General features: G+C 41.9%; 1 protein-coding gene across 3 annotated transcripts in view; it reads left to right on the top strand.

Moving 5' to 3' along the window:
* The first annotated feature begins 580 nt into the window (after positions 1-580).
* Positions 581-16,553, top strand: part of tctn1 (tectonic family member 1) — a 34,623-nt gene continuing 18,650 nt past the window's right edge. For all 3 annotated transcript variants that reach the window (XR_015103108.1, XM_086131756.1, XM_086131746.1), the window contains exons 1-6: positions 581-886; positions 1,706-1,823; positions 4,274-4,404; positions 5,137-5,279; positions 5,387-5,489; positions 12,441-12,553. Coding sequence is in view for 2 of the 3 variants with exons in the window: in XM_086131756.1 (XP_085987882.1) it covers positions 589-886; positions 1,706-1,823; positions 4,274-4,404; positions 5,137-5,279; positions 5,387-5,489; positions 12,441-12,553 (906 nt within the window). In the remaining variant the exon portion in view is untranslated. The remainder of the gene's footprint in view (positions 887-1,705; positions 1,824-4,273; positions 4,405-5,136; positions 5,280-5,386; positions 5,490-12,440; positions 12,554-16,553) is intronic.

The following is a 16,553-nucleotide window of genomic DNA, read 5'->3' as shown; positions in this document are numbered from 1 at the left end:
CACGCATGAAGACCGCAGCAGGAATTGAGCCATGCACCACCGTGTCGAACACCGTGCTGTGCAGTTTAAAATATTTATTATGAAATATTTAATTAATAATTCAATGATTATTAGATATCAAAAAACTGCAACGACATACTGTATTTCACACGAATATTCCCTTATTTTACAATTAAATGGTATGCCATATCATATATTAGTCTCCTATTTATCAAAAGTGTTTTATTTCAAAATGCTGTGTTTATTTATTGATTACGGACACGATTTCCACAGCACATTAAGAGAGTTTCGCAATGCTACTCAGACTCCAACACGGCAGAGGGTGGTAATGATCCAAGTGCTGTTTAAAAAGGGCCAGGGAGGGGGAAGGGGAAAGAGAGAGAGAGAGAGAGAGAGAGAGAGAGAGAGAGAGAGAGAGAGAGAGAGAGAGAGAGAGAGAGAGAGAGAGAGAGAGAGAGAGAGAGAGAGAGAGAGAGAGAGAGAGAGAGAGAGAGAGAGAGAGAGAGAGAGAGAAAGAGAAAGCGTAGCGGTGGGGCTACACCGGAAGTTGTCGGGTAGATCCTGACCATAGTAACGACTAAACAAAGCATGGCGGTTGCTACGATTTGGTTTGCTCTCGGCTGCGTGGAGATGTTTTTATTTTTTGCAGAAGTCGTCTCGAACGAAAACTTTACAGGTTACAACGTGAATGCTACAGCTATTCCTGACCGGAATTTCACACATGACGAGTCTGTGGATAGTTCAACGTTTGCTTTGCAAACGTCCACTGACTTTGATTTTTCCACTTCACACACGAGTTACACTCTTACCGAAGTTACAAATCAACAGTCATTTAATGTTGAGCCGCTGCCCGTCTCCGGTCATCTACCGACCCCAACGATTGACGGTAACTAAGACCTAATTTGATTTAAATGTACTTGCTCTGTTTTGAAGGCAACTTTAACCCCTTAAACATCTGCAATTGTTGTATTTTCATTATCGAAGTAAACAAAAAGGCCCGATGAAGAAAGCATAAACTAATGGATTTAGGGGGCGGCCCGGTAGTCCAGTGGTTAGCACGTCGGCTTCACAGTGCAGAGGTACCGGGTTCGATTCCAGCTCCGGCCTCCCTGTGTGGAGTTTGCATGTTCTCCCCGGGTCTGCGTGGGTTTTCTCCGGGTACTCCGGTTTCCTCCCACATTCCAAAAAAAACATGCATGGCAGGCTGATTGGACGCTCTAAGTTGTCCCTAGGTGTGAGTGTGGGCGTGGATGGTTGTTCGTCTCTGTGTGCCCTGCGATTGGCTGGCAACTGATTCAGGGTGTCCCCTGCCTACTGCCCAAAGACGGCTGGGATAGGCTCCAGCACCCCCCGCGACCCTAGTGAGGATCAAGCGGTTCGGAAAATGGATGGATGGATGGATGGATAATGGATTTAGAAGTAATCATATGATTTTGTTACTTTCTTCCAAAATTATGAGCGTTTCATGGTGTATTTGGTGTACATGAAAGACTTGTGCTTATGTCCTTGTCAAGTTGCGTTTTATTTCACTGTACAGTAATTGTAAAGTTTTGTTGCATGAAAAAAAATCACATTACCGTGCGCAGTGTATATCAAATGACAATGTGAACCAGTTATTTGATTTTATTATTTTTTTCAAAAGTACAGTGCACTTTATTCAGTATAGTTTTATGTGTATCACATGTTTCTACCTTATACCTGCTAGTTGGCAATGTGTGTTCCTGTGATGAGCACGAAGGTCTCTGCGACATTAACTGCTGCTGCGACAGAGAATGTAGTCAGGAGATGGCTCTGTTCACTGGCTGCTCAATGCACGCCATCAGGCAAGTGTCCGCACACGTTTGTGGGGGTGTGGGTGGGAGTGAATATTTAACTAATGCTGGGTTGCTACATTCCACACCAGCCTTTTTGACCATCCATTTTGAATCTGAGAGCTACTTTTTGTGTACTGCTTTATACACAAGACACAACCTGCTTTGTAATATTTTGGCAAAAACAAATTAACTGAAATTTGTGAATAAATCATCCTCTGATTGCCATTGTGCACACTGTCTCTACAAATGCTATGGTTTGGTCATGTGCAGGAGAATTGTGAGGCACAGGCCCACGAATTCAGTGGTGCCCCAAACATCGGTCCGCAGCCTGGTACCGTTTTTTGGGCCACAGAAATAGATTTCAAAACCATAAATACAATCTTCTGTGGTGGAGCTTTTAGATGACAGAAATGTGACGGATGATTGCCAATCCACAAAATATCAGTCGGATCATGAAGCATGAGGTGGAAAATGCCTGTGCATCACTGCTCTACTATTGAGGGCTGGACTATTGACATTTTAATCGTGACATACATTATGTTTGATCTTGATCTTTAACAAAAATGTTATAATCAAAGAATTAATGTATATAATACACTCATAGAATTGGATAAAACCTGTAGGTGAAGGTTTTTAAAATGTGACCTTTACAAAAGGCCAAACACGAGCCTGAAAAAAAATTAAAATGGCAGACTTCCTCTTAGTTTTTAGCATGTGTCTGTCTCCAAGGGACTTTTTTTTTGTTGATTTTGGGCTGTGACATACACCTCAAAACCTTTGTTGATCTTTGTGACACCTACAACCAGTGCTGCTTTGCTAAAAATTTGAAGGTGATGTTGTTGAACCATTTTTTTTTAAATCGCACAATAACCAAATAAAATATTGATGCTGTTGTGAGGCCAACATGTTTGTAAAGTCTCACGGGTTAGGTGTATGTTTAGACTCTCAAAAATAGTGTAATTTTCCTGGTGAACAGCATGTTTGATGGCAACAGCTTTTCGCGAAAATACACAAACTTCGTGCCACAACGTCATGAAACCTAAACCGTCTTCTGGTAAAATATGGGGAAATTTATTTAACCCATTCTGAGAACATCCATCCATCCATTTTCTGATCCACTTATCCTCACAAGGATCGCGGGGTGTGCTGGAGCCTATCCTAGCTGTCTTCAGGCAGTGGTGGTGAGAGATACCACTGCCTGAGCTGGTTGCCAGCCAGGGCAAACATAGATGAACAACCATCTGGAGCCTATCCCAGCTGCAGGCGGGGTACATCCCGAAGTGGTTGCAAGCCAATCATAGCCACACAACGACAAACAACCATCCGCGCTGACACTCACACCTAGGGACAATTTAGATTGTTCCATTAACCTGCCACGCATGTTCTTGGAACGTGGGAGGAAACCGGAGTACCAGTGAGAACATGGAAACTCACCACAGAGAGGTCAGAGTCGTCATCGAACGCTGCATCTCTGCACTGCGAGGCCAATGCGCTAACCATAGGTGTCAAACTCAGGTCCTGGAGGGCCGCTGCCCTGCATGTTTTCCAAGTCTCCCTGCTGCAACACACCTGATTCAAATGATCAGCTCATCAGCAAGCTCTGCGGAAGGCTGTCATTGAACCTGTTCATTTGAATCAGGTGTGTTGCAACAGGGAGACTTGGAAAACATGCAGGACAGTGGCCCTCCAGGACCTGAGTTTGACACCTATGCGCTAACCAGTCATCACCAGGCCGCCGCTCTGAGAACGTTAAAGAGTAAAGCATATACAGTATTTCCTTTAGCCAGTCACTGACAACTAGCATTGCCATAAAAATAAGTTTGTAAATGTCTCCAGGCTTAGACTCATCAAATCTCTGAAGTATTGACAATTTAGACAAGATATGATCATGGTCAAATTACAGGAGCTTTTAAATTACAACTGGCGGATTTCGTGTTCAGTTTAGCAAATGGCTCCAAAATACTATTTTTGTAGGTCTTCGGCAGTTAGATATACCACCAAATTGTCAAACAAAAAACAGACCAAAAAACCCCCCAACAAACATTAAACTAACAAATATTGATGGTTTTGTGAGGCCTGGTGTTTATGGCAGAGGTCCCCAACCTTTTTTGCCCCACAGACCGGTTTCATGTCAGACAACATTTTCAGGGACCGGCCTTTTTTTTTTGAGAATAGGCCTGCAAATTACTAATGTGGTCCTTGGGTACTACCGAGTGCCCACGTTGGTGAGCCAGTTCTACACAATTTATACAAGTTATTTTCTCAACCGAAAATTGATCTTATGTCAACATATGTACATATATAAAGAACAAATAAAAATGTCCCAATTCCCAATTTCTGATTATGTATTAGTCACTGAGAATCAAAAATACAAAGAAAAGCAAGATTAGGCTATGATACATATGGATAACGCCTACACAACAACTTGTGTTTTTTTTTTGTTTGTTTTTGTTCTGTAGTGGCAACAAGCAGTTCTGCAGCCATGCCACTGCGTCATATGCTTTGCAGTATACTGTGGAGGGATACTCACAGTTGCAGTCCTTTGTCCAACAAGAGACGTCTCATCACACTCTCTGTGTTCAGTCACATCGTAAGTCCTAAATGGTCTGTTTTGATCAGAAAATATTTCAATACTTCCCCGGACTGTTGAAGCCATTCATCAAGCAAGAATGGGAAAGAATTCCACCTACAAAGCTTCAGCAATGTAACACAGTGATATCAATGATCCTGTACCAGCTATAAAATTCTAATGATGATTACTTGCTAGAAACAATAACAATGAACATGGACTATCTTGTCTTTGTAGTGCATTCTATTAAATATACGTAGGTTGAACATGATTTGCAAATCATTATGTTTAACACAACTTCCCAACTTCATTGGAAGTGTATTTGTGGCTGTAATCGTATGAAACATACCAGTAGTTATCCCTAAACAAAATTGTGTCAAGTGAAAATGGTGAGTGGATCGTAACTATGGGAAACCACTACCCTCAGTGCCTGGTGAGCAAATCAGTTAATGTCAAGCCCTGGTTGTCTCATAGCTGCATTTGTCTTTTAATTGAAAACCCGAATATATTTAATCTTTAATTAATTAAAGATTTGGCCTCACTTTTGGAGCAGATTTTGGAACTTTTTGCAAAAGCTGAGTTTGTGTCTCATACGTGTACTCATCATTTGATGTCAAACCCAAATATTTTTCATTGATGAAGATTTGGCCTGACTTTAGGAGGGGTGTGTATGGTTGGGGGTGTATGTACTTCATGTAATTTGCTTCATTTCCAAGTTTGTCCGGCTTTCTAATCATCGGTTATTTTTCTCAGGTCTTGACGGATTTTATTTTCCTGCCCCTACTCTTCCACTGTCTGGAAACTTTGATTTACTCTTCACCCAGTTTAATAGGTTTGCTTTCAGTTCACCGGAGAATAATGACATGTCTCCATATATCCCTACTATATTTTATCAGGCAAGTATGTTTAAGAAGTGAGGATTTTCTATTTTCCATCTTCACTGACAGACACAACATTTAGGATAATCTGTTTCATTCGCAAATTATTTGTGCTTTGCTTTCAGTATGGAATTGCAATCATGTCTGTTGAAGAAGAGGGAAAAAGAGGAATCTTTTACCTGCCATCTTCCGGTATTTCCGTTGACTGTGTTGACCAGAGTCCTGCAGGTAGTTACTGTAATACTATTATTAACATTCTGGGTATGTTCACACTTCACAGGTTTGGTCCGGTATTGCTCTTGGTTTGATCAATTGCAAATGTTATTGTCTTGTCCAGGGAAATCAGGACAATGAAAGTCTTTGTATAACAATTTATTTATTTCAGCTGCAGCTTTTGAGAAACACCATGTCACAGAGTGTAAAGTCTATAACAGAGCATCTCCTCCCCATTGGTCGGTGAAACATGATCTTCAGCGTGCTTCAGCCACACCAGCGAGGCATAATCAGCCCCCCCCCCCCCTCTACTGCCCACCGGCCACAGACACAGGAGAGAAACAAAACTGCCTTTGTTACAGCCACAGATGCAGATTGCATGACACAGTTTAAAATCAAATTTTCCATCACAATTCCCCTCCTTTGAAACAAAGGATCAAGAAAGAGCCAGGACAATGACCGGATGACACAAATTTCAAACATAATAATTAGAGCTGTCAGTTCAGCGCGTTTTTATTGGCATTAATTTAAAAGAATTTTAACGGGATTAAAATTTTTCTCGCGAGATTAACGCGGCACACGTCACAGCGGATGTTACGTTGCTCTATAAATAAACCAGAAACAAAACAACAAGCGTGCTGCACAGGTCCACGCACGCGCGAGACACCGAAGACGGATACTTAGAGTTTATGAATGGAAAGTTTACTTTTAAAAAGTTGCCAGATTGTTCCACTGACAAGACCAAAGTGACCTGTATGTTTTGCAGTCCTAAATAGTGATGTGCCCGACTGTGCCGAGGCTCCGATGCGTGTGCCGAGTAAACCGGAAGAAAATCTGCGAAGCGCGCATCGAGGCGTGTGTCGATTACGCTTTTGGCCACGCCCGATGCCTCGGAACGCGCGTTGCTCCGCCCGAAGCCTCGCGGGACGGGATTCCTACGTCACCGCCAACAAATAGTTTCGCGGGCGAATCAAAATAAATTCGGCGCACCGGGATGACAATGAGCTGACAGATGACACCGACTAGAGGTAAAATCGGGCCGCCTGAGCCCGCGGGTCGGGTCGGGCTTCTCTCTCGCTGACTTTTTTATTTTGTTCGTTACGAGGCCGTGAATAGTTTTGGCCACGAGAGACTGTGGTTCGCAAAAAAACAGAAGTGGCCTCATCACAACACGTACTATACTAAACTCTCGCAATGACAATTCAAAGAACTCCTTCATGTCTCTATGATCCAGCCGTCATTGCTCTAATTGGTCTGGCTGCTTCTCTCTCATCAAGTGCCACGCACGATTCTTAAGGATGTACTGCTGCTGTGGTGAAGGGCCCAATTTTCAACCCGTCAAAATTACGGAATGCCTTAAATTAAAAAAAAAAGAAAAATCCGTCAAAGATGGAAAATTGTCGGTTAATGTACCCTCTGCTGAAACAGAAACACATGTTTAAAGGATGTAAACAATTATCCAGACGTGTTTAACTTAGATTTTGTGGAAAAGACAGGCTTTAATTTGTTATCACAAATCACCCCTCCTCCTCCCGAGTCATCACAAATGAAATAGGAAATGTCGGGTTTGCTTCGGGCTCGGGCCTGCAAATCAAGTTAATTGGTCGGGCTCGGGCCGGGTCGGGCTGGATTTTTTTTGGCCCGATCTTACCTCTACATCAAATCCATGGTCTCATTTTAATCACTGTCATGACATTTATTTTCCACATGATGGCGCAGTAGTACAAATAAAGCCTCATGATGCTTCGGCCCAGGAACGAATCAGTTGGATGGAAAGCCTCATTGCTTCATGAGGCTTCATTTTCCCATCACTAGTCATAAACTGAGCAATCATCATGGCACATCGAGTCTGAAATACCACCTAATGGCCAAGCACACAGCTGACGTGAGTACTCTGCCCCCTCGTCTCAGACAGACAGCTATGGATCATTTCAAAAGCGAAGAAAATGGATGACACGACGAAGAACACATTTGCTGAAGCCATAGCTAAATGTATGGCTACTGCATGCAAGCCTGTCAACATTGTCCACAGCTCGACTCAAGCTGAAATAATTTGCATTGCGTCTAACGACTCCACTCCGGATTGCCAGGGAGAGCCTCCATTACAAGCTGTGTACAGAGATTGTACGTAGCGGAGAAGGCTAAGGTACACCAAGTGGGAAAAGACACTGTTTAGGGAGAGAAATAAGAGACTAGGTTGATGAGCCTCTGGTGAATAAAGAGCAGGTAGCCTGTCGAATACGATGTATGCTACTGACGCGATTGTTACTTGTTTGGAACTATTTTGTGTGGAAGGTTACAGTGTTCCGTGGCCATATAAATAAAGCGGGTGGAGCTTCTCTGTGTTCGTCTGACAGCGACAGTGCGCTGAACAACGTCTCCGGTGTTATCGAACCAAGTGTAGTCATCCGAAATGATGTCTACACAAAACCGTAAAGAGACTTCCGCGCAAGAAGGACCAACAGAATCAACATAGCCTGACTGTTGTGTTCAAAGCAAACTTAAGAAAAACAAAGTATGCAACCATGGCTTAAATCCACTATAGGCTGAGTACTAGTTTACCTTAGATGTGCACTTTATAATGTTATATTGCTCTGTTTTGATTCCATAAAAAGAGCTGTTCAAGGAGCTCTTATGTGGCAAAATATTTTTTCACTGTTGTTGGTGGACAGTAATATTTGTGTGCGAGATTGTGTGAAAAATGTTCATGTAAAATTGAAAATCGAAATTGTTAATTCAGTAAATATTTGCATTTTGCACATAGAAAACGGATTCTTTATTCCATGTTGATGAGAGCATTAAAATGGGGAAAAATAGGACAAAAAATATCAAAGGAAATTCAGAAACGATAAAAAATGCGTGAGTAATCACGATTCATTTTTAGTGAATTTGAGTTCATTATGACGGTTGCATTTTTAATTAGATTAAATATTTTAATCGTTTGACAGCTCTAATAATAATGCTTATATAGTAGATTTAAATGGGCGTATATCTAGAGTCGAACTGAAGCAGCGTCAGAGTTCAGGGTCAGTCGTCATTAACAGGGGACCCGTAACTATACTCAAGGGAGAGTGCAATGCTGTTTTTATGGGGAACAGAATCCTTGAGGTAATACGGCAAAGCATTAGTGTCACAATGCGTGATGGTGGAGGACCCCAAAAAGCAGGCAGGAGGGAGGAGCAGGGTGAACTTGAAGAATTGTCTTAAAACACAGAGAAAACTAAATCCTAAACAGTCCAAAGTATCAAACAAAAATCATAACTGAATCTAAACCATAACAGTGACCAAAACATGACTGAAACAAACCTGACAGAAGCAAACAGGCAAACAAACAATGACCCGACACCGAGTGGTCGTGCCGGGAGTCCTTTTAAAACAAACAAACTAATTACATAACGACCAACAGGTGTGCAGCTGCAGGGGGAGACCTACAGTGCCACCTGTTGGTGACAAACAGAATCATGACAAGTAAATAGAGCAACAGTGACAGTGGTCTGGTCAGACATTACAGTGTACGGCTCGTGTCGCGGATGTGCTGGAGCCTGTCCCAGCTGTCTTCGGCCAGTAGGCGGGGGACATCCTGAACTGGTTGCCAGCCAATCGCAGGGCTCACATAGACGAACAACCATCCACGATCACACCTTGGGACAATTCAGAATGTTCCATTAACCTGCCATGCATGTTTTTGGAATGTGGGAGGAACCCGGAGTACCCAGAGAAAACCCACCCAGGCACACATGCAAAAACCACACAGAATGGCCGGAATCGAACCCTGCACCTCTGCACTGTGAGTCAGATGTGCTAACCAGTCGACCACCGTGCTGCCCTGTATGTGAACGGCATTGCATATTACAAAAAAAAAACAACAGTGTACATTCCTTGAAAACTCGTTTTACATCCATAAAAATTTTGCATGGTATTTTCCTCTTAATTCTTATGCATTTAACATTTCAAATTATTTTGATTAGCTAAAAAAAATCTATGACGATTGATATCAACTGCTATGAAATACTTCTATACATTTTTCAGCCATATTACCCAGCCCATCACAGCATTTTACAGATGGACGTTTCCACGAAGAAGAATGTAGAAACAAACCATTCAAGCAACAACAACGCAGGAATCCACTTATTCCTGAAAAATCAAAACAGATCTTTTTAGGCTAATGTGGTCGTTGTGATGCATTTCATCAGTCATGGATGTGTTGTTTTGGCTGAGTTTAAGTCAAGGCGGAAGCTTTATTATTGATGTAGTGTTTAATTTGCCCAGCAGAGGGCCTCAGCCTTACACCTTTGGAATATTTTAAAAAAATTTGTCACGTTTATTATTTGTCATGTTAGACTGTAGGTATTTGTTCATTTCATCAAGCTATTGAAGTGTTAATATGAAAAACGGATTTTTGACACAATTATAATTTTACTTTTGTAATGTTTATTTTTTGTTTATTATTTCAGTCTTACAGGCTAAAATTGAATACATAAGTGTCAAGAAATAAAAATGAGGAATAAAAAGACTTAAAAAAAATCAATATCAGTCCTTACTCTTCAAGAAAACTCAGGAGTTTATTCTCTGTGTTCACTATCAGATTAGCTGCACAAAGAAGTCAAGGTGCACTTCATTATCTCCAAGGGACGAGACCTTTTACAGGATGAGAACTTGACCCAAAGGCAGTAAATTAAGAATATACAAATTCATCAAATTCTATCTAAAGCAATTAATACCAGAATTTCATTGTTGCTGCAATTGGCTGGCAACCAATTCAGGGTGTCCCCCGCCTACTGCCCGAAGACAGCTGGGATAGGCTCCAGCACCCCCCGCAACCCTTGTGAGGAATCCTCACAAGGGTCGCGGTTCGGAAGATGGATGGATGGATGAATTTCGTTGTTGCTTGCACGTCAATCTTCAAGGTGGACGAACAACATAACTTTCATATTTCATAAGTATCACAGCAGTGACAATCAGGCAGCCCCCACTCCCTGTTCCCCAGGACATATATGTGCAGTCCGTTATTCAACAGGCAAACAACATTTTAGATGATCATTCTCATGTGCTGCACTCCCAATTTGAGCTCCTAAACTCAGGAAAGAGGTATAGGACTCTTCTCTGCAAATTAAACCGGTATAATAACTCATTGTAATGTAGTGTCCAATGTGTGTAGAGTACAGTGAAACTCCTCTACAACAAAATCATGTTTGCAGCAAGAAATTTTTCACAACAGGGTTTTTTTCACGGTTGCAAATTTGATCTCAGATGTAAACACACACACACACACACAAAAACGAATGTGTACTCTTTATTTAACAAAAGGGAAAGAAATTGCGAAATTTACGATCAGCATTCACTTTCACTTACATCAATTTATTGGAAAATGTATTTTATTTTGCTTCCTCCATCTTTCATTTTGATCAATTTTACCCTCTCTTCCAGCGTCAGAGCGCTTCTTGTCTTAGCTGCTTGACATCCCAAGGTCCGTTTTGTAGCCATTTTAGCAATGCAACGTTCATGCTGCGTCTGAATCTAACAATAACAAATACTTCCTGGACCCGGTGGCTTTTCTTTCCACCATCTCACTGTCTCTAACTCGACCACCCAAGACAGCGTTGCTCAGCTGATGTCATGCAATGAACTTTTAAAGCCAGCCACGGGACGCTTCGTCGTCCTCGATGGCCATAGTGAGCGCGATGGAACTCGCCTTCTCTCTAATTATCCAGTTAGCGTAAGGTTTTTAGCATGATAACAAGTAAAGCATTCCAGGAAACGTTCGTTTATTTGACGGTCCGTCGAGCCATAAACAATTTACTCTGAGCAGCTAATCGGATGCATTGCACTCTATCTTCCACGGATCTAGCTACAGTATCTACACACATAGATCGTGAGGTCCGTCTTGGTCAATCGGAGGACAGGATGATGCTCGGTAAGTCAATGGCAGAGCAGCTATGAGTATGTTGCGTTCAGGAAACTCAGAGCTGAGAACGAAATAAAAATCATTCACGATGTAAACCAGTGTGGCGGTTGCTGTTGCCGTTTCCGAACAAAGCAGTAGAGGTCGCTGTTGGATTAGACTTCGTTGTAGTGAATCTCTTCGCGAGGCAAGAGCAGAGAAAAAGATTTTGTTTTACGCAACAGGGTTTTTTTTTTGTTGTTGTATGGGGGGCAGGAGAATGGGAATGGTGTTAATTCATGAAGATTTTTTCGCACTAGGTGGTATTTTCGTCCATGTAGGTTTCGTTGTAGAGGAGTTTCACCGTACATACTGTCTTGTCTTGTATTTAATTGTCCTAATAATGTTGTGTTGTGGATGTGTATGTTTTTTGCTCAATGTATGTAGCAGCACAGAGGGACTGTCCTCCGAGCCAAGTTTCTCCTATGGAAGACCTAATAAAAAGTCAAATCAAAAAATCAAATCAGTCATTGGAGGTTAGGCAGGTCATACACAAGGCACTCTCTCTCTCTCTCTCTCTCTTTCTCTTCTGATCTCATTGGCATTTCTAAATACATTAAGGACCTAAACTAGTCAATTATTTTATAGAACAGTCGCAGAATTTTATTGCATTCTGTAGCTCACTGGGATCCAGTGTAAAGACGTCAAATTTGGAGTAATACGGTAACTCATCAATTCACATAATAATCAACAGATTAATCGCTGATTAAAATAAACGTTAGTTATAGCCCTGTCCAGAACTACTAAAAACAAGGACTAAAGACTCAACATTACATCACAAGTCAAGTTGCTTAGATGATGAGCAGCAGCCAAGACTGACTGTTCATGGGGCAGGGAGAGTACCATACTGTTGACCCCGCTATTCATGCACATCTTATGCCAAGAACAGACTCAATTTTGCAAGTTGCTATACAATGATTTTTGTTCGCAGCGTATAACCTGTGAGTACTACAAAATGTTTCAGGAGGCAGTTATGAAACACTTTTGTGTTACCGCAATTTCCAGTGTCTTTTTTTTTTTAACAGCATTCCTCGTGGACAGGAGAAGTCGATGTTCCCGGCATGTGGTTCTGAAAGAGGAATGCAGCTCTCTACCACCCATAAGCAAAGATACTTACACAAACATCAGGCTCTATTCTGTGAGTTACACCTCTCATGTGTCATTGCTTTTGTTGTGTGGTTGTCACTTTCTGTATTGCACTGTCGCAGTGGTTTCATATACAGGTAAGTGTCAATTTTTGAGTTACTGGACATGTTGACCCTTGTTATGACTATCCTGTTCTTCATATAGTGCGATGAAAAAAGTATTTCCCTTTTCCTCATGTTCCTATTTTTTTTATTTATTTTTTGCCGTTTTCCTACTTTAATGTTGAAGATCACCAAACAAATGTAAATATTAGACAGAGATAGGGGGTAAAACAAGTCCTGCTTGCTTGGGGATTTTTTTTCTGCCTCGGTTATTATGTGTGCACCTTCGGGAAGACAAGGCAAGCCAGTCTCCGCAGCAATTGTTCATGCGAGGCATGACGGTAACACACCTCCAATGCAGTGGGAAGGCACACTTCCAAATAAATCTTACGTCACGAAATAATACATGGACTTCAATGCCTTGGTCTGCTTTTATTTTTAAGTTGTTCTCTGCGGCATGTGCTGGCATGGTTTGATGACTGGACTCGTCTTCCCTAATGTACGTAGTTAGGCCCAGTTTATATTGCTGTCACAAGTTGTTGCCACCAACGTCACCAAATCATCATCCTGAAATCATGTTCAGTTAAGAACGGGCAGCTATCCATGTAGGCAAAATAATACAAATGACACTACGGGTTTGACAGAAAAAATCCGTGACGCCGACAAAGTACAAATAAGTACACTGGCAAAATAACCAGGATAACGCTTGCAGTGTTTGCAAATGGCCAGGAAACGATAAACGGAAATAGCTTGTCATAAAAGGACAACAATATCAATTTGTGACAAATACAAGCCAACAATATCTATACAACGAAAACCAAGGAAACTACTTACAATGGAAGGTACAAAACGAGGCAAGAGAACTTTGGCACAATAACATTTGACGTCCAGAAAACGGCACTTTATAATTGGCTTGTGCAAGGCGAATTATCCGACATTGAATGGTCGGAGTGAGAGTCCTTAAGTAGTCTGTGATCATAGTGAGTGATTGGGTAACAGATGCAATTCTGAAAGGAAGGTGCCCCTCCCTGCCACTTGCTGGAGAATAAACAGAACGGAATCATGACGGTGATTGCAAACGGTGCATGCAAAGAACTCCTCACCTCTTGCATGCGCCACTCCTCGAATGCACCAGATTTTTCCCACTGCTGCTCGGGGTTGAAGTCGTGTTTGCCAAAGGAAAAATCGTTGGCCCGGGAACTAGTTTCAGCCTGGGTCAGCCTATACTCGTGTACCCAAGGCTCTCTGCTGAATGTTTAGAGGACACACCTTGGTTGGACCCCTGGTTCCAATTAAGAGGGATGTTCACACGGCAACTTTTACTCTAGTGTAGCACCGGGGCTACCCCGTAGAGCGTTCACACGTACAAAGTTACACTGGTGTGGCCCCTAAAAACAGTTTAACCGGAGCAAATTTAACCCTGCTCAAGGAGGTGGTTTAAAAATTTACTCCAGAGTAAATGCTCATTTGCGGGGCAGCACCGAGATAAAATTGGACGTGTGAACGCGACGAGGGTAGACTCGGTACAACGCGTGAGAAGAGTTTATTACGTCCCGGTATTGAATGCGTTGGTTTCGTGCTCTGTTGTACCTCCGTCATCTTTCCTTTCTCTCTCTCATCCTTTTACGGAGTCTGATAGACCACAGCGTTGATTTGTCTGGAGAAGTATAAACCATGGTTTTTCGATATGTCACAAACAAGGCGGAGAATAGGGAGTGCACTTTACGCATGCGCATGTTTTATTTTCGTTTTATATCGTATCGCAGTGGTCCTCAACTAGAAAGGCTGTAGGTCCACTTTTTTTTTTTTTTTTTATATAAGACCACGGTCCGGTCCCATGCACGGCGGTCATGGGGAGCAGGGCTATATGCCAATTTAGTATGGTCAAACCAAGCTTATACAAATCAACACTCCTCACAACCAACCAATAATGGGGTGCATGAAAATAACAATTATTCACTTTGCCAGTACACAGCAAATAATGAGAGGTATTGTGTTTAGGCAGAGGAACTCTTTTATTTTGTTAAGTTGTGCCTGCTTAATAATAGAAATAGCCCTTTTAGGGAAATAAGACATTTTTACTTTAACTTTGTTAAACAGTAGTTGTCTTTTTTTTCCTTAATTTAACAAAAGCAAAACAAAATACTCATTTTACCAAAATAAACACTAAACATGAAAACAAAAATATCATTTTCATTTGTACAGTTCCCCTTTTCACATCCCCTCTGAAATCACTGAAAAATATATCAGAAGAGGAGTTAAGAACCATTTTAAATACTGACACAAGGGAGCACAGGAATGTGCAGTGCTGTTCTTCCACTAAAGGTGAATGCAATGTCTGAGGCATGCAAATATTATTTGAGGACGCCATTGGGATGTTCATTTACCATGTTGCGGTGTTCTGCTGTTAAACAGCTGCAAAGATCCCCGGGTAGACGGGAGCAAAACTGCACACAATCGAAACCTCCCGCGATTCGTCTTGTCCAATTGTCTGTGTGCGGCTCTCCTGTGCTGAAGCTGTGAGCACACTGTGGCGTCGTGCATGCGTCTGTTTCCTGACACAATCATCTATTTTGAATGCGTGACGCTTATGTATGGGCACACCTTAAGTTCAGAGGTGCCAATCAGCGCATCGTTATCGCCGACATGCCCTGCTTCAGCCAGGGTCTCCAGTTCGTCAAACATTATACACACAAAGTCGCGCTGCTGCGGTCCTCTGCAATACATCTGTTCGTGCACGCAAATAATACAACGGATAATTTTAACAAGCGATCGCGGTAATGCGCAGATTATAGTCCAAAAATATAAAATGTATAACGTAAAAATCACTTTAAAATGTATTATTTTATACAATTTGCCGAGGGTCCGGACAGAGGAGGTCGGCGGTCCGGACAGAGGAGGTCGGCGGTCCGGTCGTGGATCGCGGTCCGCCAGTTGAGGAAGACTGTCGTATCGTATTAATATCGGATTACACGGCCGCAGAAACTGCCATGTGAATGCAAGTGGGGCTGCACCGGGGTTAACGCGCTTCTCTTTAGTAAGCAGCTTTTTACGTGTGAATGCTCCACAAAATGTACACCGGTGTAAGATATATCACAACACAATACCTCGGTGCAGCACCAATGCAAATGTGTGCCGTGTGAACACCCCTATTTTCAATCCTTTCTCGGGTAACATCATTTTTGTCCGGGGCTGTTTCATGAGTTTTTTTTTTTTTTTAATTATTCTGTTGAACCACAATTCAAAAGCAATGTCTGATATTCATCGGCTAATTTTATTTTATTAATATTATTTTTTTAAGTGATATTTTTCTCAGATTCAAGTTATTTCTGTGACCACTGTCGGTTTTTCTGTCATTAATAAAGAAGTACAATGTACTTTGTCCACATGTGTAAAGGCTCGTCTAACTCCTAACTCTTGCAAGAAAACATCAGAATGATTCCCAAGACTTATGTGAAAATATTCTTTTAACTGACGAGACGAAAGTGTAACTTTTCGAAAGGTATAATCTCGTTGCATCTGGTGTAAATGTAACATAGCATTTCAGAAAAAGAACATTGTACTGGATCAGCATTCAAACATGGTGGTGGTCATGGGATGGTATAGGCCAGGGGTCCCCAACCGCCGGTCCGCGGACCGGTACCAGTCCGCAGGGCATTTGGTACCAGGCCGCACAGAAGGAACTTGCCTTAATTCCGTTTTATTTATTTCGGAATACGAAAGATGTTTTATTTTGAAAAATTACTGGATTCTCCGTTACATCCGTCTGTGTCACGCTTGACACGCGTCAAACCACACTTCTGCGTCACATGACCGATTACGCTAAAAAAATTAGTAAAAAAAACTGCTGGAGATCGCAAATGACGGCGGCCTTAAAAGGAGGTTTGAGACAACTGGATTAAAGTTATGGCTGAATATTCTGAGATCGCCACAATAGCACTGTTGCTATTT

Source organism: Hippocampus guttulatus, chromosome 2 (genome assembly GCF_054856545.1).
Source record: "Hippocampus guttulatus isolate MCC_2025c chromosome 2, RoL_Hgut_1.0, whole genome shotgun sequence".
NCBI lineage: Eukaryota > Metazoa > Chordata > Actinopteri > Syngnathiformes > Syngnathidae > Hippocampus > Hippocampus guttulatus.
The sequence above is the reverse complement of the archived record's forward strand: the minus strand, read 5'-3'. Positions and strand labels throughout refer to the sequence as shown.